The 24,677-nt window shown below is 41.9% G+C and overlaps 3 protein-coding genes, 1 long non-coding RNA gene and 1 other non-coding gene across 10 annotated transcripts; 3 read left to right on the plus strand and 2 right to left on the minus strand.

The window, feature by feature from the left end:
* Nucleotides 1-939: 939 nt before the first annotated feature.
* LOC120654628 (molybdopterin synthase catalytic subunit-like) lies at nucleotides 940-1,971 on the plus strand. Its single transcript, XM_039932204.1, has one exon. It carries the CDS (start codon nucleotides 1,165-1,167, stop codon nucleotides 1,744-1,746), a length of 582 nt encoding a protein of 193 aa, XP_039788138.1. The 5' UTR covers nucleotides 940-1,164; the 3' UTR covers nucleotides 1,747-1,971.
* A 191-nt stretch (nucleotides 1,972-2,162) lies between these two features.
* Nucleotides 2,163-2,234, plus strand: TRNAH-GUG. The gene has a single exon. It is a non-coding gene; the product is annotated as a tRNA-His (tRNA).
* A 2,510-nt stretch (nucleotides 2,235-4,744) lies between these two features.
* Nucleotides 4,745-6,521, minus strand: LOC120653903. The gene is made up of 2 exons (XR_005666891.1): nucleotides 6,380-6,521; nucleotides 4,745-4,981 (listed from the first exon to the last, which is right to left on the minus strand). It is a non-coding gene; the product is annotated as an uncharacterized LOC120653903 (long non-coding RNA).
* A 381-nt stretch (nucleotides 6,522-6,902) lies between these two features.
* On the plus strand, nucleotides 6,903-7,821 carry LOC120654305 (AIG2-like protein C). Its single transcript, XM_039931808.1, has 4 exons — nucleotides 6,903-7,016; nucleotides 7,135-7,227; nucleotides 7,360-7,443; nucleotides 7,539-7,821. Exons 1-4 carry the CDS (start codon nucleotides 6,903-6,905, stop codon nucleotides 7,611-7,613), a joined length of 366 nt encoding a protein of 121 aa, XP_039787742.1. The 3' UTR covers nucleotides 7,614-7,821.
* A 222-nt stretch (nucleotides 7,822-8,043) lies between these two features.
* Nucleotides 8,044-16,111, minus strand: LOC120654629 (auxin response factor 5-like). 6 transcript variants are annotated; one of them, XR_005667129.1, is made up of 16 exons: nucleotides 15,657-16,111; nucleotides 15,335-15,474; nucleotides 13,565-13,663; nucleotides 13,431-13,487; nucleotides 13,191-13,346; nucleotides 13,002-13,086; nucleotides 12,664-12,754; nucleotides 12,425-12,589; nucleotides 12,193-12,315; nucleotides 11,978-12,053; nucleotides 11,754-11,883; nucleotides 10,028-11,637; nucleotides 9,791-9,839; nucleotides 9,046-9,236; nucleotides 8,596-8,809; nucleotides 8,044-8,513 (listed from the first exon to the last, which is right to left on the minus strand). XR_005667129.1 is itself a non-coding variant. In XM_039932206.1 (15 exons), the coding sequence occupies exons 1-14, from the start codon at nucleotides 15,730-15,732 to the stop codon at nucleotides 8,611-8,613; spliced, it is 3,435 nt and encodes a 1,144-aa protein (XP_039788140.1). In that variant the 5' UTR covers nucleotides 15,733-16,105; the 3' UTR covers nucleotides 8,044-8,513; nucleotides 8,599-8,610. The 6 variants fall into 6 exon arrangements, 4 of the variants coding, with proteins under 4 accessions (XP_039788140.1, XP_039788139.1, XP_039788142.1 ...); XR_005667128.1 differs by having other exon boundaries at nucleotides 8,044-8,809; XM_039932206.1 differs by having other exon boundaries at nucleotides 8,599-8,809; nucleotides 9,791-11,637; nucleotides 15,657-16,105.
* Between the last annotated feature and the right edge of the window lie 8,566 nt (nucleotides 16,112-24,677).

Raw genomic sequence — 24,677 nt, forward strand, 5'->3', positions numbered from 1 at the left:
CTTTCTTTCTTCGTTATTTTGAGAGAACGCTTCCCGCACAACCGCAAACGGTAACATGTGATCTAGGAAGTGGGGCTTGCTGGGCTAGGCCTATGACCCACTACTGGGCTGACGATATATATCGCCAGGCTTCAGTTCAAATTTTAATGTGGTGAGAATGGGCTAGGACTATTGGGCTGGATAATATCACCAGGCTTTCAATTTGATCCGAAATGTGGTCGGGATGGGCTAGGCTATCAGTTTCAGAAGAAAATTGGGTACCCAAGAACAGTGGAACAATCTGGTAAACCTTTTGCAAGGTGTTCAAATACAGAAGGTGCAAGTTGGCTCCCCGGTAAGTTTGGGCCAGGTTTCTCAGCAAAAATTTTTTTTGCAGGCTTTTGGTGGGCAATGTTGAAACACTCGGAATAAGATGGCGAGATTTTCTAATCACATAACTGAAACTAGAGTGTTTTATTGGCATACCTTTGGTTTCCTGCAGAAATGGGTGTTACTGTTACTCAAATGCATGCGGCAATGGTAAGGTGAAGACAAGTGCTACTTCTGCCCTGGTCAATGGTTACATCACCCGCTGGGGAAGGCCGACGATGGCAACGAGGAGGAAGCTGTTGGAGAAGGTTTGCCAAACTGAATCAGGAAGAGCTGCTCGAGAAATTTTGATAAAAAGGCTTTTATTCCTTTTTTAAATGATTAAAAAGAAGGCTCTTATTCACGGATACTGACATTCGCTATGTTCGTTTGGCTTGTCAGCCAACCAACCAGCAATATTGTTCTCTCATACTAAATCAGCACCAGCCACCAGCTATCAACCAGTCAGCAGTACTATTCTCTCGTAACAAATCAGCACTAGCAATTAGCCACAGCCAAACGAATCAGCCACAACCACAGCAGTACTATTCTCTCGTAACAAATCAAGTCACTAGCAATACAGCGATAGGAGATCTTCATCTTGCTCTGTATTTTGCATTTTTTTTATTGGTGCCCCGGGCCCAGACTACCTCATTGCACTCGTAAGCAACCGGAGGGTAGACTCGTCATTGCGGCGGCAGTTCGTCCTCTGCCTCCCAACCTCCATTGACGGAACCTTATCTGCTCTCTCCCTCCCCAGGACAGCTCCAATCCGTGCTCTGCCAAGTCAAAGAGTCCAAAAATCCCAGCTTTCCCATGGCCAGCGGCGATCTCCCACCTGCCGAGGAGGCAACGGCAGCGGCTGGCGCGAAGGAGGAGGAGGAGGACCTGATCGAGATCGTGGAGGAAGGGTCCGGCCGGCTGGACATCGCCCGGTACGTGGACCACGTCCGGGACCTGTCGGCCGGCGCCATCGCCACGTTCGAGGGCACGACGCGGGACCACTTCGCGGGGCGGCGCGTGGTGGAGCTCCGGTACGAGGCGTACGCGGCGATGGCGCGGCGCCGCCTGGCGGGCATCCTACGGGAGGCCCGGTCCCGGCACGCGCTGCGGCGGCTCGCCGTGGCGCACCGCCTGGGCCCCGTGCCCGCCGGGGAGGCGAGCGTGTTCGTGGCGGCGTCGGCCACGCACCGCGCCGACGCCATGGAGGCGTGCCGGTACGTGATCGACGAGCTCAAGGCGTCCGTGCCCATCTGGAAGAAGGAGGTGTACGACGACGGCGAGGTCTGGAAGGAGAACCGCGAGTTCTTGGACCGCCACTCCGGCGCCGCGGCTCCGGCTCCGGCGGCGAAGGCGGGCGGTTGCTGCGGCAGCAAGGTCAGGGTCCAGGAGGCCTGACTGACGGATCGCGATCGCACGGGAGTAGTGGATCTGCGAGAGTCTCTGCTGTACTCGATCGATCTCCATGGACTTTTCGTTTCAGTTTTTGCTCAGAGAAGATACTGCACAAGGCATAGGAAACTCCTGCTTGTATTGTGATGATGGAAACCCCATGAGGGGAAATAATGGAAACAGTAAGCATTTGGTATAAATGAATACTGCTGAAGATTTTGTTTGTTAGAAGACAACCAAACAAGCACAGAAGCAAAAAAAAATATTTGCTGAGTCTCCAATCCTTTTTCTGAAACTGGACTTCAGCTGGTTTAAGAACAGACTGCCTGAGCCTCCAATCCTTTCTCTGAAACTGGACTTTAGCAGGTTTACGAACAGCCTGCCTGAATAATGATACCTACATGAAGACGTGACACAACAAAGTGGCTGTAGTTTAGTGGTGAGAATTCCACGTTGTGGCCGTGGAGACCTGGGCTCGAATCCCAGCAGCCACAAATAAACCTTTTTGTTTTTTTTTATCATCCTCATATTTTGTTTCTTTTATATTATCTTTTTTTTATCCTTTGTAAAACCCCATATAGTAGCACAGAGGCAAATCAAAAGCATCGTTACCTGAAGTGGAGTTGATCTAGTATAGCTGAAGTAAGTAAAATCTACTTGTGCAAAATTGACGCGCGATCGCTTTGTTACAGAGCTAGCTAAATCAACTCACTTGAGATATCACATAATGGGGAGTAAATGAATTCCACTTGCATATCACCTAGGTGACATAGGGCTATTTACTAGGCATATCTCCTTGTGCCTTATTGACCTGGCTAAACCATTGGCTTAATGTATATCAAACCTCTGTTCCGTGTTTAGATGTCTAGGCCAAAAAAAATTTGGCATACAATCTTGCTAATTTGAAGTACTAAATGAAGTCTATTTACTAAATTTTTTTACAGATGGGTTGTAAATCGCGAGATGAATCTAATGATGATAATTAATCCATAATTAATTCATAATTAGCCGATAGTACTGTAGCATCACTGTTGCAAATCATGGATTAAGTAGGCTTAATAGATTCGTCTCGCGATTTACAGTCCATCCGTGCAAAAAGTTTTGTAAATAGACTTTATTTAGTACTTCATGTATGTGTCCAAATATTCGATGGGATGTTTTTTGGTGTAAAAATTTTAGATCTAAACACACCCATAATCTTGACTCATCCTGTCGTACAGCTTTGTCTTTAGCACTGCAGTCTGCAGGGAAGGAACACTCGAGATCGTTGGAGCCTTAACAGGAACGGCATTGGTTATGTTCATTCCTCTAAGAGGTGCCAAAAAAAATAGTGTTCATGTTCAATTTGTGGCCCCTTTACGCATGATATGAGTATTGTAGGTAATTTTTTTAAAAAAAACTTTAATGATGTGCCTTTATTGGTGTGTGCGTGCCGTGCAAACACTAAATTTCATTGAAATTTTTTATGGATCGGGATAAGGCGCGACCCATCGCGCTATATGCAACCACGCGACCCTATCTGGTCGGAAGCGCACCTCCTCCTCCCTGCTAGCGCGCGTGTCTGGTCGCGGTTGGTTCTCAACAGCCGCGCAAAGCATCTAAGGAAACTATCGCTTTCAGCTGACATCATCGCTGATGTCACCATTATAAAATAGGCATATTACTTTTAAATGAGCATAACTCTCTCATCACACATTATATTTTAAATCTGTTTGCACCATTGTATTCTTTGCAAAAGGATCTACAAAACTAGATCCATATTTGGTATATTTTGAAGCTATTTTATACAACTATCAATTTATATTGAATATGTAATCACAATATCTGTACAACATGTGTATCAATTTGTATTATATTTTACAAATTTGTATATTTCTCTCGTCAAGGATCCGTTTTCAAATTTTATTTGCATCATTGTATCTTTTTACAACAATACCTACAATATAAGATCCATTTTGATATGTTTTGAAATCATTTGTATAGAATTATCTACTTATGTTGACTGTAAAATGACAATTTATATACAAATCTATAGTGCAATATATTTACATGGACATGTAGCAATATATTTTGTACAATGTAATAGTTTATATTTATTAGCATCTTAAATTAAATAGATATTTTGTACCAACTTATTAGTATTGACTTATATAGAGAAAGTGTTACAACTTCTATTGCTTAACACTTATGAAAATATAGTAACAACTTATGTAGAGATAATGTATCAATTTACATAAAAGATGAATCACATAGAAAAATGTTACTTACAATTTGCCAGTGTGAATACACAAGCTGCTATCATAAATATATGTAGGTTGGTAAAATTATTAGTAAGAAGGGATGTAGTTTGATAGTCAGAGCATACATAAATTGATAGTGAACAATCTATACAATTTGATATCAGAATGAATGTAGATTGATAGCACAATATCTAAAAAAAGTTGTGTCTAGTATATTGAACTATATAAATTACCAAATATAACCATACAAGTTAACATAATATTTAACCATAAGTTGCTACGAAAAAATCTTGAAAACAAAAGTTTGCAACGTGAAAAAAACATGGTTTATATTCAAACAATATATGTTGCCCGCTTAGTAGCAACTTATGTTCTAGAAATATTATACGAGGTTTATGCAATATATATTCGGCATTAACTTAGGTGGAGACTTTTGAACTAATCATGTAGAGAAGATGTGTGAACTTTTGTTATATATCTGGTATCAAATTTATGTACAAGATCTTGTAGCAACTTATATGTAGACACAATATATCAACTATGTTGTATATCTAGGGATCAAATTTAACTAGAGATTTGTACTAACAAATATCGAATATAAATTACTACTTTTATATGTATAAGTTGCATTGTGGGATCATGTATAAGATCATCGACACCAACCGAATCAAGGTATAATTTGCACAGAAAAAAAAAGAGATAAGTGGCATAGAATGATCAGTACTTAAAATGAGAAATACTAAATAAGCATAAAACAATGGTCATTGCCCAAGTGAGTAATGTAGAAAAAAATGTTACAACTTCTATTTGTCACCACTTATGAAATTATAATGTAATAAATAATATAGACTTATAGAGACAGTGTATCAACTTATGAAGTAAATATTGGCAAGTTATCTACAGTAACATAGTTTAACTCCTCACATCCTTGACATTGCTCTCGTCTTCCTCCTCGGAGAGGGGGCAGATTCGGAATTTTAAGTTCTCACTTTCTTGCCATGCTGTAACCAAAAAAACTAGTAAATATATCAGAAATATGTTATAGAAAAAAAGACATGCAGATTTTGGTAAAACAAAAAGGTGTGACATATTTGACATAAGTTGACACATGACGTATGAAATTTGATACATCAGACAAGTTAAATTGAGATTACAAAAATGATTAAGTCGATACAGGTGTGCCGTAACTTCGAGATCTCAATTCCAGTTTAAACAAACACAGAACCTAGGTGTACCATAACTACAAGTAGAAAAAAAAATAACTTGATACCTCATATAACTTAACTTGAGATTAAAAAATTGCATAAGTTGATACATGCGTACAATAATTATGTGTGACAACAAAATATAACTTAATACCTCATACAACTAATTTGATATTACGAGTTTCGTAAGTTGATACAGGTGTACCATAAAACTTCGATGCGTCTCATTTGTTATCTAAAAAGGCATGTAAAAAAAACTTAGACCTCATTATTTCAAAGCTATTTTGAAAAACCTTGTCATGTAATTATTGGTCCTCTCTAGCAGCATTTCTAGGAGAAAAATTCCAATGAAGGTAATCCTAAAATCCACTGCTACCAAATGTAATCCTTAAAAAATAAATTCGGTTTGCTGAGAAGAACAAGAAATTGCCAAACAAAAGCTAAATAAGCACATAGACTCTAATGTCATCAGTCAATACAAAAAATAGTTCCAGTGGCAACTGAAAATAAAATAGGGCTAATCTGATCACTACCAGCCTACTACATAAAGTCCAGCGAACGTGAGCACCGAGCAGGGAATCCATGGATGAGCCACGTGGCTTCCAATCAGCACAAAATATTGGGGATCCATTAAGCAAACATGTCACTGAATAGCTGAATCCAGACGCTACTTGCGTGCAAAAAATTCACATAACTTGACACTAAGAGTCATGGGAAACAAAGCTTGCCATTGAGAGTGCATTTTGTGTATAGGTCTATCCACTAAAAATAACATCCATTATAGCTGGCAACCCAACAAGAGAATATTTGAGTAACGAGTACGAAACATTCTTTGATTAAAAAAATACAAACAAACTACAAGTCATGCTGCTCCTAGTATTTTTTTAGTTAAGAAACTGAGTAAATATTGAATTAAGTCTATCATTACAGTCTATGATTGCGATTGCAAAAGCTCTTGTTCAGAGGAAAAAGCCAGGTGAACACACGTGGTGCGGCCCCCTGTGGGCAAAACGTCAATCACTTAGAGCTCGCGTACGCGGCAGGGAGGCAGCGATGAGCGCCACCGAGCTGCGCCTCTCCTGCCCCTCCACGAGGTCGCGGCGGCACTCCAGCTCGGTTGCGGCACCATGGTTGCGGCACCATGGCGAAGGAGGATGGCAGGGTGAGAAGGGGGGATGGGGGATTGCGACTCACATTGAATCCGCAGCGGGCACGGGGTAAGCGACTCTCGATCCGCTCCTCGATGGGGGCACGCCGCCGCCACTCCTAGATGGGGGACGCCGCCGCCGCTCCTCGACGGGTGCACTGCCGCCGCTCCTCACCGACGGCCGAGAATCGCCTCCCGCACGGCTCCTCTCCCCCATTGCCGCAGGAGGCGGCCGTTGCCCGTAGGGGGAAACCGAAGGGGAGCGTGGGGCGGTCTGCAGCCCAATGGCTGGGTTGTGGTCTCGCTGGGCTGCCTCCGTCAGGCTACCTAGCCCGTCGCGTTGGCCTGCTGGGCTACGGGGTCGCGCGCTACGCGATGAGTCGTGTATTAGACTTTGCGATTTTTTATGTTTCTGCTTTCTCTTTCTGAATTTCTTTGAAACCTCTATGATCGAGATTTTCCTGCCAGCCAAGCCCAACTCAAACAGCGTTTCAGCCCAACGCAATGCGGGTCCAACTTCACTGACTTGAAGAAGCGAAGGCACAACGATGAACAGTGATCTGAGTCTGGATGAACCGTAAACCACTGTGGCTGGTACTGTTCACGGGACACTGCAGGTTCAGCCTCAGGGGCCGCGTCTACCCGGCCATCCTCCCCGTCCCCGGCCACGCGGTGAACGGAAAGGTCCGTCTCTCGCTGTACTGCACGCCACCAGCTGACTCACGATCCGCTGCGAATACGGTAGGAGCACGGGGATGGAGTTGCCGTCTGAACCCGTTGCCGCTGTCTGCGCTCCTAGCAGGTTTTCAAGGGGCTCACCGACAGGGAACTCCATGTGTTCGACTTGTTCGAGGACGAGGAGTATGTGAAGAAAACTGTTGAGGTCTCGCTGGCAGTGAGTACACTGGAACTGTATCATCCACAATCTAATTTTGATTGCCCACAATACCTCACATTGCTGTGGAATATTAGCTTGGATGGTTGATGGTTTCACCGATCGAAAAAGGGATCATTTGGGGTTTTGCAGGATACATCGGAGAAATCACTCGTCTACGCCTACATCTGGGCCAACGAGGGTGATCCTGACCTCTACGGCGAATGGGATTACGAGGTCTGACTCTGAATGCTAATGTATCTTGAAATGGTGTTTATGCTCATGTTTCTATTTGTTCTTGAACGGTATTCATGTCTATTTGTGGTCTGAAGGAATGGAGGAAGGTGCATTTGAAAGAGTATCTTGAGATGACTCGGGAATTCATGGAGGAACTTGGGCAATTTTAAACAGATCTCCTCTGGTTTGTAAACAGGGTCCTTGCGAAAGTTACCATAGGATCTGTGTCATAGATTCGTAGTATAGCCTCTTTTGCTCATAGACTTGACAGGTGCAATTATACATATCTTCTGTGTTTTTGGATCAGACAGATGTTACTTGAGCCATTTGGATGCGAACAAATCGACTCTTTTCTTCTGCCTGTTTATTGTTGTGCTATGATGATATGGTTTCTGCTTCCTAGATGTCTACCAGTACGTATACAGCTCTATCACCAACCGATTGGGATTTCAGGCAAATTGGGTGTTAGTACAAGGGTCCAATTGCCAGTGTGATAAAACCTGGTTATTGTGTGACAAAATACACCTACAGATGGAGATGGATAAGACGTCCAATTGTTGTTGTTGTCTGCCAGCCTTTCTCAAAGTAGAAAACAAGAAATTAAGATTGCAAGCATGTCATGTAAGTATACTCAAATGGGAAATTCATACAAGACATACTCCTAATCAGTAGGACCTCATAATCTTCATCAGCGTTTCTGAAATGAGACTGATTATGTTATATGGGTTTCAAGCAACCCAGCAGCAGTTCAGTACAAATGCTCTTCACCAAATACTTCATCTTTAGATCTGATACCACCTCAGTCTGAAGTTCAGATTTTGTCTAACCCTTTATCTGAAATCAGACACACACAGCTCTAGGTAAGTTCCATTCCCTTGCCTGCATTGTTTTAACCGAGAAAGCTACACATATATCCAAAACATAACCTAATCTGAGGAGCATTTGCCCTCCCAGATATAAAAGCCTAGACATCTACAGCATTCTGCACGGCATAGCTCTTCCAGGTCATAATTTTGTTGACAACTGAACACTGCTGGCTTTTTGCAGCCATACACCTCGTCTGTCCATTTCTGAATTGATAATTGTGACAGCCAATTCAATAACCAACATAGGAATGAAGATAGATACCGCAAGCCAACAATGCGAACGTACTTGTTGATGATCAGGTCATTCAAATTGGTCATAGAAGGCAATGGAAGGGTTAATTGGGTTCTGGTCACCGCGAGGCCTCCAGGCGTTCCCACCATCTGAGCTGCTGCAAGCCTGGTTGGAAAGGACATTGTTCCCCAAATCACCATCTAAGCTCATCTGTTGCACTTCTTGAGGGGATAGGATCCTAATGCACTTCACACAGTTCACAAACTCCCTGAGTAATGAACATCAGATTTTTATCACGATGATAACCAATAGAATCCTTCTTTCATTCATAAACAGTGCTGCCCACATTTGTATATTTGTTTTTGGCTATATCAGTATCCTCCACTAACATTCCTAGACATTATACACATATATTATTGCGTTCTTTTACAATGTTTTTTTCTTAACAACTTTTTGATAGTGTATCCAAATTTGATATAAGCACAAGTGGAAAGGTAAACTTACTCCCATGGGTCATCACCAAGAAGTAGGATGTCATCCTCATGATCCTTGTAGACTAGCTTCCAGCCTATTCTCTGTCGGTCCTCAAGTTGGCCCTCAATACCAAACATGCGGGCCAAAGCATGCTTCAATTCTTCATATCCAGAGTACCTACCAATGTCAATTGACCGGCCTACAGCTCCACGTTTGTAGACCTACAAGATTTATCTTAGTGTTACATTCAGAAGAATGAATGGCTGTAGCAAACAAAGCACATGCTCCAGAGTTTATGGCTCCAGAGTATGCATAATCATAGGAGGTCCCAATTCCATGTCCTGTCCTTGAGAAGCTTTTAAAGCTATATGTGGCCATCTCATCAATTGCTTCACAGCTAGCATACTTCTCAATTGTTATAATAACACTGCACAGACTATATACTAGCACAACTAAAATCATAACAAGTTAACAACTGCATTCTTCTCTTTACAGAGGAACACATTTATATTATATATGATTTAATAATAGTCAGAATAAAATTGAACTTTCACCACTCTGTCCTTAAATCATTAGACCTGAATTTTTGGAACAATTGGGAGGACCTACTTCACATAAATTGTCATATCTACTCCAACAGAAGTAAAATTCCTTCTTTCCATTATTGCCCCTCAATTTTCTATTCAGTCAGTAATTAGTCAATAGACCAACGAAATTATGCTACTTGAATTTTTATACTGTCAGCGAGTTGAGAATGTAAAGGAGAAGTGCAAACCTTGGTGAATGTCCGCATTCTCTGTGGAGGTGCAGGGGGCCAAGGATTTCTGTTCAACAGGGCACCATCGTTGATTGCAGAATCAATGGAATTAAAAGCTATATCAGCAGAATGACCAAATGACTGTGAAACCATGGAAGTTGAAATCTCTTGCTGAGCATCCTTTTGTATATGGTAATTGTTCTCAGCATCAGTTGACATATGAGTCTGACACTTAACAGGATTAAGTGCACTTACCAACAAGCCTTCTGTTTCAATAGGAAAGCCCAGCGGACCATCATTGCTTATCCCAAAGAAGGCATTGTTAGTCGGATCCGCATCTTGAATTTCCACATCTGGAAGTGCATCTTTGAACATTTGTTGCTGATTGAAGTTAGAAGTGGGGAAGCCTTGATGCAAAAGTCCATCTGTTTGGGTAGGCCATAATGAAGTTGCTGATGAAGCTGTTTCCAGGTTGTCTGTTGATGGTACATTGTTGAAAAGATTGTCAAGACCAGTCGCACCAGTGGGTGACTTTGAGGTGATCACATTCCCCTTCACATTATGGTTCAACTTTGGCAAATCTTTGCCCATTATTGGAGCTGCTGTTACCGCTTCAACAGATGTTGGAACCGACATCAGAGCAGATGACTGAGGCACCTTATCTATGTTAACTTTGCAATGCTCGTTCCTGCCTGTGGTTGGGTGTGCCAAATGATTTCCATTAGCTGTAGAAGGTGATGTGGAGCAAGAAGGAATTTCCTCAGTTAGTACAGATTGTACGGCACCCGGAATAATCAACGTGCTTCCAGCTTTCCCAGTAATATTGGTTGATGAGATCGGTGGAAAAGCAACATCTGACACATCTGCAAGTGCAACTTGTTTATGTGAAAGCTTCTGCTGTTGCTCTTGCTTCATTGGTGGTGGAGCCGATGATGCTTGCAGTGAAACTTTGCTATCTTGCTGAGGCATGATCCGCTGCTGGGCAAGTGAACGAGAACTCGATAGCTGCTGCATGTCCAAAAGTAACTTCTGTTGTTCCTGGATTAGCGGTAATCGTGAGAGTGTAACTGCTGGCTGTGATATGAGTGACTGCTGCTGTAGTTTCTGCAACAGCTGCAACTGAAGTTCCTGATCGGACAGTTGAGTCTGCTGACCAGCCATATTCATGAGCTGACCAGGCAACTTATTTAGCTGCTGATTATGCTGCTGCTGCTGCTGCCGCTGCAGTTGCTGAAGTAAAAGCTGCTGTTGCTGCTGCAGTTGCAAATTCTGGTCCTGCTGTTGCTGGGAAAGAAGCAGCTGTTGGTTACTGGTCCCTTGCTGGTTCTTAGTTGGAGATGACTGTTGTGGTTGCTGCTGCTGCTGATTCTGGACAATTACCTGGGCCTGGACAAGAGTGGCTTGAGCCTGGCTTAAAGGAATTGCTTGGCTAACAGGTTGCTGCTGCTGCCTCTGCTGGTTGCCAGCTTCTTGTTTCTGTTCTTGATTGGATATGGCATCGAGTTGATTAAAAAATAGCACTCCTTTGGACAGCTCATTGATAGGTTGCATTTGCTGAGGGAGCTTGGAAGCATTAAGCTGTGCACTGTTTTGTTGCAGAAGATGGCTCTGCACATAGAGCTGCCTTGCAAGCTCAGTGGCGCCAAGGTTTTGCATGGCAGGGTTGCTTAGGGTATGCATGTACTCAGACTGTATGCCTGTATTAGCTAATGTGGAGCTCTGCTGCCTGTTCATGTTCATCCATTGAACCAAACTCAGACCAGGCATTGTGGTGTTTTGGGTCTGAGCGTCCTTTAAGCATATCTCCTCACCGAGCCAAGGCATTGTCCTCTTGAAAAGGTTTTCCATCTCTGATGACTCATCATCTGTCAATTCAAATATAAAAGTGAACCATCGAAACTACGGAAAGTGGTTACATATAGTGATATGTAGTTTGAATTGCCAATCTAATACTGAAAAATGAACCATAAGGCTTCTTTACCTAATTGCCTAGGGCGCTTTACACCAAAGAAAGGCTGGGGGCATATGAAGAAAGGAGCAGCAATTGGTTCAATCTCCCACATTGAAACTCTGTTCCGCCTTTCACCTGCTGCAGACTCATCCCAGCCAACCTTCCAAATAACATTAGATCTGTGAATCAGATACAACATAAAAAGAAGAATACAAACCAAGATTGTCATCAACGATATGCCTCAGCAACCCAACCTGCAAGTTGCGCCACTGGGAGTTTTTCCATCGTACAGGATCTAGATCACTTATCCCAGTTATCGTACCCATGTACCTGAAAAACATTCAATAATTTAGTTTACAATAGGCAACAAAAACATGGATATCATTCTTTGTGTTTGAATAGATATAAATTGATTGCTTGTCAATGACTTGCAAACTAGAGCTTATGTAGGCAAAAGGAGCCACTGTACCTTCTCATCCCTAATTCCTCAGTCTCGAACATCATCCGGAATCGCATCCCTAAAGATATCTGGTTACTGTACAAGGCCTTCTGGTATTTTGCAAATGGGATAACAAATTCAGTAGGGCTAGCCCTGAAAGTTTATATTTCAGATAAATCAGTTTGATAGCTACTCACTTACATAAAAAAGGTTATTTAGAGCTATCATGGTAGAAAAATCACAGTGTAGAAACATTACTCACCTTGGATTGTAAAATATGGTAAATGGGCTATTGTTGGCAGCAGCATGGGCTGCTGCAGCGAGCACTCCTATGTGCATGCTGTCACTTGAAAGTACTGAAGAAGATATATTAGTTGGTTGTCGGCTAGCCCGCCTAATTCCCAATAGAAGTTGCTGTCTTTCGTCCCTAAATCATCATATGACAAAATTTAAGATGACATTTACACTCCCAGCTATGACAAGCTTCTGCATTGAACTTACCTAACAAAAATGACAGAATCACCAGCAAATAGTCTCTTGCCGCCCACGAAAAGGCTCCAGCCAGTAGTTAGTAAATGTCGTTTGGGCTGACCTGATTATATCAAAGTACAAAATGATTAAGAGTATTCAAACTTGCATCTACAGTCTGAGGGCATCTAGTGTTATCAGCAGTAACAGTATAGCTTTTTGCAGATCATCCAGGACATAAAAGAACAATGTGCAATGTCTTCAAACTTGCATGCAATTCCTTGTTTCAAGAGGGAAATACTTGCATAAAAATGGAAAGGTCCTACTGATACTGCCATTTTGTAGCACAGAAAGTGGTATGCTTTCCCCACCTCGAAATATGTGGCGAAATGTCCACACAGTGTCATGTATGTCTCTGGCTTGCAGTTCTTGAGCTGGAGGCTGCATATTGAAGTCCTACAGGGCAAAGGAGGAGAGTATAAAAATTACAGCAGCACTATGAAGTCGATAAACAGCAAATATTTACTTGTGGCGATGCTAGATATTCAATGGCTGCATACCAGCGGAGGTAATATCTTCTCTGCCGCACGGCGAGGCACAGAGAAGCCTCCATGTGTACTTGTATCACTTGCAGTAAGTGTCTTACAGAAGAACTCCATCTGTGGCCTTGCATGTTTTAGTGCAAGCTCGGATAGCTGTAAAGCCTCTTTTCCATACTAAACCAAAGTCAAAGCCGTGGTTTTAGGCATTCGAACAAACAAAGGACTTTTTTTTGGAAACCACAAATTCTAGATGCTCACTGTGTTCACTGGCTGAAGAGTCATCTGAGCATACACCTCATCAGTGTCCGGATCAGCCTGAGAATGAAAACGGGATGACTTTTGGACTTGCTGATTGTAGGCTACATGTCAAAAGGCAAGGAACAGTAGATTACGTGCAAAGTAACACTGTGAAGAAGACATATCAACTTCGAGGGAAGATTTGGGTAGCTTGGCACATGCGCATCAATATCCTTTTGCATAGAAGCTGCAACCTGAGTCAGAAGCATGCTAAGTTGAAACATACACTTTCTTTTCTGAAGAAAGCAAAGAGTATTCGTATTGAATAGGCAACTTTTTTTTTCTTAGCCTCAATTTCTCAAAGAATTAAGCAGCAAGTAGGTGGACCAATATTCAGTAATTTATTTGGTTGATTCACCACTACTCCCTGTTCATGTGTTCATTACCATGTTACAATCAGTACGGCACATGAGCAAATATTTATCTTTGAGACACAACTATTCAAAATGTTCAAGTCTGGATACTCATCACTCATCAGTATACTGCAGTTTTTGTAATAGAAGATCATTGCATGATATAATTAAGAAAGTAGGGCCATTCAAACATGCTTCCCCTTTTGCAAACCCTTTCTGCAGTTTGACTAAAGAAGTGAAAAGTAGTCTGCAGAAAGAAAGGAGCACCACACGAGTAAACTTTTTCTTAGATAAACTCTTAGTAAGTACCCTGATGTCTGCCATCATGTGAGACGCAACCAAATGTCATAAAAACAAAAAGATTTTATTTCCCATACTTTTCTTTTGAAATAGAAAAACTAATTTATGTTCTCATCCTTCTAAAAAGATAATATTGCAACACTATGCCTCCCCATGCTAGTTTTTGGATTTAGAACTGAGCCTCTCTTTTTTTGTAACTAGAGCAATATATCCTAATTCAAATCACAAAACAAATAGTTCTCGAAACATGTTATTCCAATGCCAAATTTTAGAAAGTGCAACAGAAATTACATTCCCAGGACCATAAATGCAAGCAGCCCACATGTACAGACGATGCTTCATGTACACCAAACTTCTTACAAGGAAATAGTACCCAGCACTCCAAAACCAACAGAAGAAAGAAATAAGTAGGCTCCACGATAGTTCGAACCACCTTGGTAATGAGCCTAATATTAGCAGGTTTATGCATTGGAGCCTGGAAGATATTAGCCACTAAGTCAAATTTTCACACTAGTAACGAACAATGGGAATCCTCTTATTAATGAAAAATTTTCACCAAAAACCTGGTAGCAACGCAGATTATAGGAACCTACTATTCCAGGTAGCTTAGGAACAATTAGTAGGTTCCATAAAGAATCGTTTTATTACTACACTAATAGTGATCTTATGCCCCTCTAACACTACAAAGGCTGTGTTTAGTTCCAAAATTTCTCTCTACAGACTTTACTATTCATCTATCACATCAAATCTTTTGCCTCATCAATGGAGCATTAAATATAGGTAAATAAAAAAATTAATTACATAGTTTTGATGTACACGACGAGACGAATCTTTTGAGCCTAGTTAGATCGTGACAACAATTACCACAAACAAACATAAAGTGCTACAGTATGCTACAATGTTTGATGTGACCCTTTTTAGCACTATTTTACGGATCTAAACACAGCCAAAAAAGAAACATTTTAGCAATAAACCTCAACATGAAAAAGTTGCAACCAAGAACTCCCGGGAAAACAGAAACTTTCACCTGAAAAAACAGAAACAAAACTACAAACTTTGGACAAGAAGCATAGAACACCGACAAGAAATTGATAAACCAATCGAAGATTTGATCAGAAAATCCCATAGAAGATGCCGAAGGATCACCAAATACTACATCCCGTTACAAGGAGAAGAAGTGCGGACTGGGCATGACGAGGAGGCCGCTCTCACCTGCTCGCTGTGACCCTGCGGGAAGTAGACGACGAGGCTGCCCACCGGCGGCAGCGACACGAGCGGGCCCGCGCAGGCGTACCACAGGTCCGCGTTGATCGCCGGCGCCTTCCGCTCCCCTGCGCACACCGCCGCTGTGGCTGGCGTCAGCGACAGAACACCAGGGGAAAAAAAGGAAGCAGCTTTCTCAACTCCGGCAAAATGCGCGCTCAAATGCAAACTACCAATTTGTTGGGCGCGCCGCCTGTCACCGCCGGCGACGCGCGCGGCGCTGCGCCAAAGCCCGCGACAGACACGCGCAAGAGGAAGGTAAAGGAAGCACCTTCGGGTGGCGCCCCGCCGGCGGAGGCGGCCGCGGCCGCGGGGGCGACGCCGGAGCTCGCCGGGGACTGCTTCATGGTCGCGCGGCCACGCGGGAGCTTCACTGCTCCTCAAGCATGGAGCAGGCAGAGGCGCCGCGCCGCGTCGATGCCAGCAAGATGGCGCCGCCGCCGGCCTGGCCTGGACGTTCTTGGCAGAAACCTACTACCACCTACTTGCTCGGGCGGCGGTGCTAGGTGCGCGGCGTGGCGGCGCCTCCCCGACAACGCGGGCAGCAGCACACGAAGACCAAGGGCCGTCCCAGAGAGAGAGAGAGAGAGAAAGAGAGGGCGAGGGAGAGGGGAGGCCCGAGGCTGAGCTGCCTGGGCTTGTTGGTGCGTTGCCTCGGGAGTTAAAACGAAACGCTCCTTCTCGCTTTTGCCTCGTCTTCTTGCGATGTGAGAGAGAGAGAAGAGGGGTCATCAGCTCACCAGTAGTAGCTCAGGCCCAGCCTGCGAGCCGCGTCTCCGACTTTTTTTGTAGTATCTCTGAAATGCAGCATAATTATTTTCCTCGCGCTAAGATTTTTCTTTCTTTCTTTTTTCTCTGATCACAAATATAAGTAGGATTCTCGGTTTTCCATAAGTTAAACTTATTTCAAATTTAAATACCACTTATAGGAAATGCTATTATCTTTTTTTGAAAAAAGAAATGCTAGTATCTTAATTAAAATAGTTATATATTATGAAAGTAGTTTTTGTATATGAATTTAAACATATTAATATTTTACTGTCAATCTATATAGATTTTTAGCCATTGATGGTCAATTTGAGTTTGTGGTAGGAGAACACTTAGTTAAGTTTGTCAATGTTAGATATTATTAGGCTTACGCTTCTAAGAGCATCTTCAAGAGTCTTTCTAAATTTCAATCTCTAAATCATTATTTGGAGAGTCATGTACATAAAAATCGCTCTCTATACATCTTCATTCTCCAACAACTTTTCTATATCTTGTTTACACTCTAGAGAGTCATTTTCGCTATCTATCTTTGGCTAGCGATAAATCCGGAATAGATGATGGCTATATTTAGATAACTACTTAGAGAAACTCTTGGAGGCTATTTTTCATCAAAATCTCTATTCCTAACAATTATGATGGATATAGAGAGTTTCTTGGAGTTGCTCTGATAGGAGAAAGTGGGACACATTTTTATGCTTGTGCGTGTGCCACCCCTCTATACATGATACACTTCATTTGGCCTGGCCAATAATAAACCGTTACAGTGCCAATGATAGCGAGTTTACAAGTGACCAAGAAAGACATTGACAACCCCATGTGCTCAAGAAGAGGTGTCTGGATATAATTTGGCAGGAGGCATAAATATCGATGAATAAGGGTTGGGAGTGGATTTGCCTAAAATTTAGTGCTAGACTAGATGTGTAGTGAACATTTTAAGTCTGATGAATGGAGCATGTTGCCTCTCTTATACATATGAGTAAATGATCAACTCATAGTTTACGGTTAATATGAAAAAACAATTCAAAACCACCCTCAAACTTGTCATCATCTTACAATCCTTCATGTTCTATGTTATCTCCAGATAGTACGAGGGTCATGACGCCTCCATCTCCAAAAACCATTTAAGCAATTTGTTCCAATTAAGTAACGATGCATCATCCCAAGACCAATAAAGAAATACTCCATGTAGTAGCAAGAAAAGATCATTAATCGTGTGTGTGAAACTGGGCCATTCGTCGCTTGCGCCTGGATTCCACGTGAATTCTAGGAGCACACATTACTGTTACCTCGTCATCCCTTCTTAGAGCAAGACTAATAGCGGCGCCGACAACCGACTGGGAGGCACAGGGTGATGGTGGCGGGCCCCACCAGCTCAGCCAATGGCAGCGGACGGAGGGCCTCTCCACTGGCTTGAGCGGGCGCGGAGCGAGATGCCCGCCTCCGTCTCTCTCCTCATCCACGCAAGCTCCCAGCCGACTTCCAGCTGATTAGCATACTTGCTCTTACGAGAAATGAAATGGGCAAACCCACCTCCTATTCATGTCAAGAAAAGAAGTGTGAATAAAGATAACTGACAGACCTGAATACAAATGAAAAAAGAACGCTAACCTACATGAAGTATTAAATACATTTAAAAAATAATTAATTATATAATCTAACTGATTAGCACGAGATGAATTTTTTAAGCTTAATTAATTCATGATTGGACATTATTTATCAAGTAACAATAAAATGTGTGCTACAGTGCCAAAATCCAACCTTTTTCACTAACTAAACACACCCGAAGCTACGAAGAAAAATGACAAACGGCAACAGTTGCATGCCAGGCTGGAGCAAACGGTAACAGCTGCATGCCTTCTACCGACCTACTAGGCGCCAGCATCAGCCGTCATTGACCACCGGTATGAACCCTAGTCACCAACGCGTTATCCACTTTTTTGTGTGATGATTTTCAGTTGTACCTTTTCTAGTGCAAGAAAAGAGAGATATTTGCTAATTACTCCAAAGAAATAGAGTTGCAATCTCCATCTCCAAGTAACCAATTGCTCAACACAACGAGGAGAACATACTCATGCTTCACTCTACCTTGTTCGGTTCTCTAAAAAATGCATAGCAACTACACCCGTTCGTTTAAGTTTTCTCTAGACAATTGGGTCTATTTGGAGGAGCTAATGTTAAGTGCTAGATTTTAGCACTTATACCTCTTTGCTTAAGTTTTTTAGTCTTGACCAAACTTTGGCCTATTCTATTAGCACTCCTATTTGGATAACACTAGTGCTAACGTTTAGCCCTTTCACCCATTAACACTTTGATCCAAACAGAATCATGGTTCCCCAAACTTATTTGTAGATATATCATACTTAAAACAGAGGGGGTAAATTATAGCGCGTGCCTGGTGACAATCTGACTCCTTTGACACCATAGAAATGAGATCGGAGTGCAAAATATTACTCTATTTCTATGGCCGTGTTTAGATTTTTACATCCAAACGCAAAATTTTTGTAAATCGCTTGCATGGTATACTAAATATAGTCGAAAAATAAATCGCATTACAAAAATGGACTGTAAATCGCGAGACGAATCTAATGAGCCTAATTAGGACGTGATTAGACACTAAATTACTACAGTAATGCTACAGTAAACATACTCTAATGATCATCTAATTAGTCTCATTAGATTCGTCTCGTAGTTTACAGACGAGATCTGTAATTAGTTTTATAATTAGTCTACATTTAATACTTCAAATATTAAAAAATCTCTTGCAAAAACACAAAAATGCAAAATACAAAGTGAACTAAGCACGCTCTATGTCTCCAATTTAACGCGGCAATAGTACATTAGAATGTCGTTTGCCTTGGTGGTGTGCACATGTTGCCAACACACAGGGAGCTCCCAAGCAAGAGATCCTTCCAAGAAAAAGGTAGAGGGACCGGAGGAGGACCCGTATCCCCAGCCAACCCATGCAAACTCGGATGATAGAAATTCTGCACATCTATGTGTGATCCACACCACACCATGCACCCACCACTCACCCTTTTTTTTTTAGCCTTTTGTACTTTCTGACCTGTAGAATTACAAAGGCCGATGGCTTGGAGTGCGGATTAGCAGGAGCAGCGGCGTATGATTGCGTGATTAGTTGGGGTGTTTAAGGCGGCATCAGGCGGCGGTGACAAAGGGCATGTTCCAGCAACTTGAGCCTGTCAGTACAGGGACAGCCCGACGGCCCTGGGCAACCACCACCTCCCTTGTGTGCACTGGAGTCTACTTGACCAGTGTCCAACTTGTGTGCTGATCAGTGTGCGACTAGGGCCGGCCGGGCTCCGAGCAACGTGTCAAGCGATTGAGTCCCAACGAGGATGCATGCAGCGGTAGAGACAGACATGGTAGCCTTGTAGGAAGCTCCTACTCCTCCGTAGGATACAAGATGACCGAGGCGGTGTTTAGATGTTTTGCAAAAAAAAATTATGATGGAATCTTGATAATTTGAAGTATTAAATGAAGTTTATTTACAAAACTTTTTACACAGAAGGGTTGTAAATCGCGAGACGAATCTAATGATACTAATTAATCCTTAATTAATTAATAATTAGTGGATGGTACTGTAGTATCACTATTGCAAATCATGGATTAAGTAAGCTCATTAGATTCGTCTCGCGATTTACAGCCCATCTATGCAAAAAAAATTGTAAATAAACTTCATTTAATACTCTATGCATGTGTCGAAATATTCGATGTGATGTTTTTTTTCATTTACGGAGTTTATGGGGTGGGAGGGCCTGAAGATGCCACGTCTGGTTCCACTTGAGCTAAAGTTTAGTCTTGCATCGATGTTTGGATGCTAATTTAAAATATTAAATATAGATTCATGATAAAAATAATTATATAGTTTCCGACTAATCTATATATTAGATATGTGATGTTACGGATTATAAATTATTTAGATTTAATAGATTTATCTCGCAAATTAACTCTAGATTTATACTACCATTAGTCTACATTTAATATTTCTTTAAACACTCGTTGTAAGCATTCAAACACCTCTTGGTGAAAAAGTTTGGGTTTGAGTACTGTAGCACGTTTCATTGTTACTTAACAAATAATGTCCAATCATAAATTACTTAACATCATTAGATTTATCTCGTAGGAATCAGTTAGACTGTATAATTAGTTATTTTTTTTTTCAACTGCATTTAATACTTAGGCCGTGTTTAGATGTTTTGCAAAAAAAATTGCGATGGAATCTTACTAATTTGAAGTACTAAATGAAGTCTATTTACAAAACTTTTTGCATAGATGGGTTGTAAATCTAGAGACGAATCTATTTATGCTAATTAATTCATAATTAGCTGATGATTACTGTAGTATTACTGTTGCAAATCATGACTTAAGTAGGCTCATTAGATTCGTCTCGCGATTTACATCCCATTCATGCAAAAAAGTTTTATAAATAGACTTTATTTAGTACTCCATGCATGTGTCGAAATATTCGATGTGATGTTTTTTTGTGTTTACAGGATTTACGGGTTGTGATTTAAATAGGGTCTTAATGCATATGTTTAAAGATTTAATGTGACATGGACTATGTAAAAAAATTTGAAAACTAAAAGCTCCCTCAGTATGCAACAGGGCGAGCAGTGCTCCCAAAGTGAGCGCCTGAGATGAGCTGAGCTGAGCAGCGGCGCGGCAGCCGGCAGAGGCAACATGGAATGATTGACGCGACGCGTGTGGCAGCCGCGGCCGCGCCCGACAGCATTTTCCGCTCGCCGGGGGACACCGTACCCCATGCCTGCCGGCTTTCTCAGCCCCCTCTGTGGCTCTGTCGATAGGCTAGGCTGTGTTTACTTGCGCGTTGTAAAATTTTTGAAAAAATATTTTTATACATTTAAAGTATTAAATATAGACTAATCAAAAAAATAATTACAGAACTCGTCTGTAAATCGCGAGACGAATCTAATGAGTCTAAGTAATCCGTCATTAGAGGTTATTTACTGTAGCATTAATGTAGCAATTTAGCATCTAATTGCAGCCTAATTAGATTCATTAGATTCGTCTCGCCATTTACAGACAGCAGTCGCAATGCGTTTTTTATTTCGTCTAAATTTAAGTCTCCATGCAGGTGCCGGAAATTTTTTTTAGAATTTTGATTTTTGTAACTAAACACGGCCTAGGCCCCGTTCGGTTGGCAAAAGGTTTGCTGCAGTAACTATCACATTAAATTTTCAGACCCATACCTAAAGCATTAAATGTAGATGACAAAAATAATTAATTGCACAGTCTAACTGATTAGCTCGAGATGAATCTTTTAAACTTAATTAGTTTATAATTAGACATTATTTGTCAAATAAAAATAAAATGTGCTATAGTAACTTTTCACCCAAAATGGCCAACTAAACGGGCCCTAGCTTCGTGTTCCCTCTGGTCAATCCAATGGATGGCTTCCGGACCCCTGCTGCTCCTGCTCTGCTCGTCAGGTCGCTGGCAGCGGAGCCGCGGAGGCACGCGACGCGCCAACGGGCGACGGCACGGCGGCAGCAACTACCTCCAGCAATGGCTAGCGGCCGTGTCGTCCCCGCCGGTCGCCGTCGCCGTGCTCTCTTCCTCGCCGCCGCGCCAGGGACGACGGAATGGGATGACGGTTTTGACAGCCCCGTGTCTCGAGACAGCAGGGGGCGCGCTCTGCTTTGCTCATTCATTCGTTCGTTCTTGCCTGCTGCAGTGCTGCTACGAGGCTACGATGGCTAGTTTAACGAGCGGCGAGCCTCGTTGTCCGCGCCGGCGTGCCCTGCTCCGGCTTGGTCGTGCACCTCCGGGGCCGCGCGCGCTGCTCGGAGAAGAAAGCTGCCGCTAGCTCTGCAATGGCAAAAGATATTTATAGGATAAATTTTATATGTGCGCTTTTCTACAAATTCTTTCATATTGTGCTACGTACGTACGATCTACACAAAAAGTATTTGTAGGATAAATTTTAGTACAACGCTAAAACAATAGTTTTATTGGAACGGAGGGAATGTAAAAAAAAATGGTTGCGGGTTCCCCGTGCTCTCCAACTCTATCAACTGGACCGACTGTACTGTGTACCGGAGTGGCGGAGTACTTGTATAACCTAGGCCCCTCCGCTAGGTCGAGCCCAGCGACAGTGCTCGAGCTGCAGCACATCCCCACATGCGAGCTTCGAAACCGTGCCCGAGCGGGAGCACCCGCACCGGCCGCTCCCCCCCTCCTCCGCACCCCCGACAACTGAGCCACCAAGGCACCAACAGATGCACCCGTGCTATGCGGCGCCTAGCCCCCAGCCGACCCCGAACCCCACCCACCCACAAACAAGAGTGCTAGGTTGGCTAAACTTAATTTAGACATGACTCAAAAAATTTAGCAAAGTTATAACATCTAACGAATTGACTAGACCAGTATACCGCCCCCCTGTAAAATGTAGTAGAAGATGTTTGGCCAAGAACAAATCTAGATAGATTTATACTATTTGTGATTAGAGGAAGTACTCTTGCAGAAATGATGGAGTGGACCGTTAAAACTCAGAATATCCGGGAAAGTACAGATACTCTCGAATTTCCTTCCCTTAAAAAAAACTCTCGAGTTTCTTCCGTGTCATTTTTCTCCCGTTTCCATGTTAGAAGTGGGCCCAAAAAAGGCCATGCAACATGGCAGCTCAACAAACTAGCAAAGTTTTAAGGGCTTAATTAGTTTGCTACCAAAATATAAGCATACCAATCTTTTTTACCAAAATGTTGGCAATGTTAGAAGGTGAGGTATCTTTTGGATTCCAACCAAACAAATGCCAAAAGTTTTTTGGCATGTCTACATTTTAGCATGACAAATTTTGACAGCCAACCAATCAGGTTCTAACAAACTAAGTGCTGGATGACAAATAGGTAGTGGCAGAAAGTATAAGTTAATCGACCTGCTATTGTCACGATGATGTAGTACAGAGCCTGCCCTGGAATAGGAACACAAACTTGGCACAGCACAGTTCATCAACCAGTAGCGGTGCTGAGCCCTGCAAATGAGTTGGGTTAAAATGAGTTTTATGGATTGAGTTTTGATACGAACACCTTGTTTAGATGCAAAATTCAAAATTCCAAAACTATCATATCGAATGAGAATCTTACATGCATGAATTATTAAATCTAGATAAAATAAAAAATTAATTGCACAGTTTGCCTGTAAATTACGAGACGAATCTAATGAGCCTAATTAGAACATGATTAGACATTAAGTTGCTATAGTAATTGCTACAGAAAGAAGGAAAAAGGTGGGTTGTAGGAAGAAGGAAGATGACCCCCCCACCTCAATTCCTGCATCCGCCCTAGTGGGGCGGAGCGGGTTCTATATAAATACAGGTTGGGGTAGGTTGAAATGAATATTTTGTGAAAAACAATATAACTATATATAAATATTGATCCCGCAATTACAGCCGGACCCTAAAATTAACAACAATACGTTCCGCCATAAAATTTTATTGAAATTGGCTGAAATTTGTTGGAGATGACATAATACGATTGGCAGCTACTCTGCGCAAAGCAGTATGGTTAGACCTACACACGGCCTCGCATCAAGAATCGAACCCTGGAAATAAAATCTTGCATTCAAAAAATAAATTTTATCGAAATTGACTGAAATTTTTTGGATATGACTCAGTATGACTATCAATTACTATGTGCAAAACAATGTGGCTAGAATTGCACGTGGGCCTCATGTCAAGAGCCGGAACTGAAAATAAAATCTCACATTCACACTATAAAATTTTGGACTCAATATGACTGACAGCTACTCTGTGGAAAACAGTCTGTCTAGACTTACACATGGGCCGACGTAGAGAATATATCCCTGGAAAATAAAATATCGCGTTCACACTATAAAATTTTATCGAAATTGATTGAATTTTTTGGAGATGACTCAGTATGACTGAAAGCTACTATGTACAAAATAGTATGATAAAACCTACACTATATATATTTTTGGAAGTGTTAGGTTTTTTTGAAGAAAAACTGTTGGGGAGATTCCCACAGCACTTCATTTTCATTAATGGGTTTTGGTACGGTACACTGAAGTCACTGTGGGCTTTTGATTTAATTCCGTATTACCTCTTTGGAAGTAATAGTTTTAATATTTATTTTATATATTTAAATCATAAAATAGAGAATTAGATCTAACTTGCATGCAGATTAGTTGATATGTGCTGGCTATGGAAATTATTTTGGCAACGTATCTGGTGGAAACCACAACTTCGTGAAAACTCGTGCAAACCACGGCAAAAAGATCGTTTAAATTCGCCAAAAAAATCACACATGTAGATGATATGATGATACACAACATTGTAAAATATCTTATCCAAACTCGACTTTGTTTGTGAGATATAAAAATAACAAATTTCTAACAAATATCTGTACAGCTTACTGGCTTGAAATTTGTTATTTTTATATCTCACAAACAAAGTCGAGTTTGGATAAGATATTTTGCAAGATTGTGTATCATCATATCATCTACATGTGTGGGTTTTTTTGGTGAA

The sequence above is a fragment of the Panicum virgatum genome, chromosome 1N (genome assembly GCF_016808335.1).
Source record: "Panicum virgatum strain AP13 chromosome 1N, P.virgatum_v5, whole genome shotgun sequence".
NCBI lineage: Eukaryota > Viridiplantae > Streptophyta > Magnoliopsida > Poales > Poaceae > Panicum > Panicum virgatum.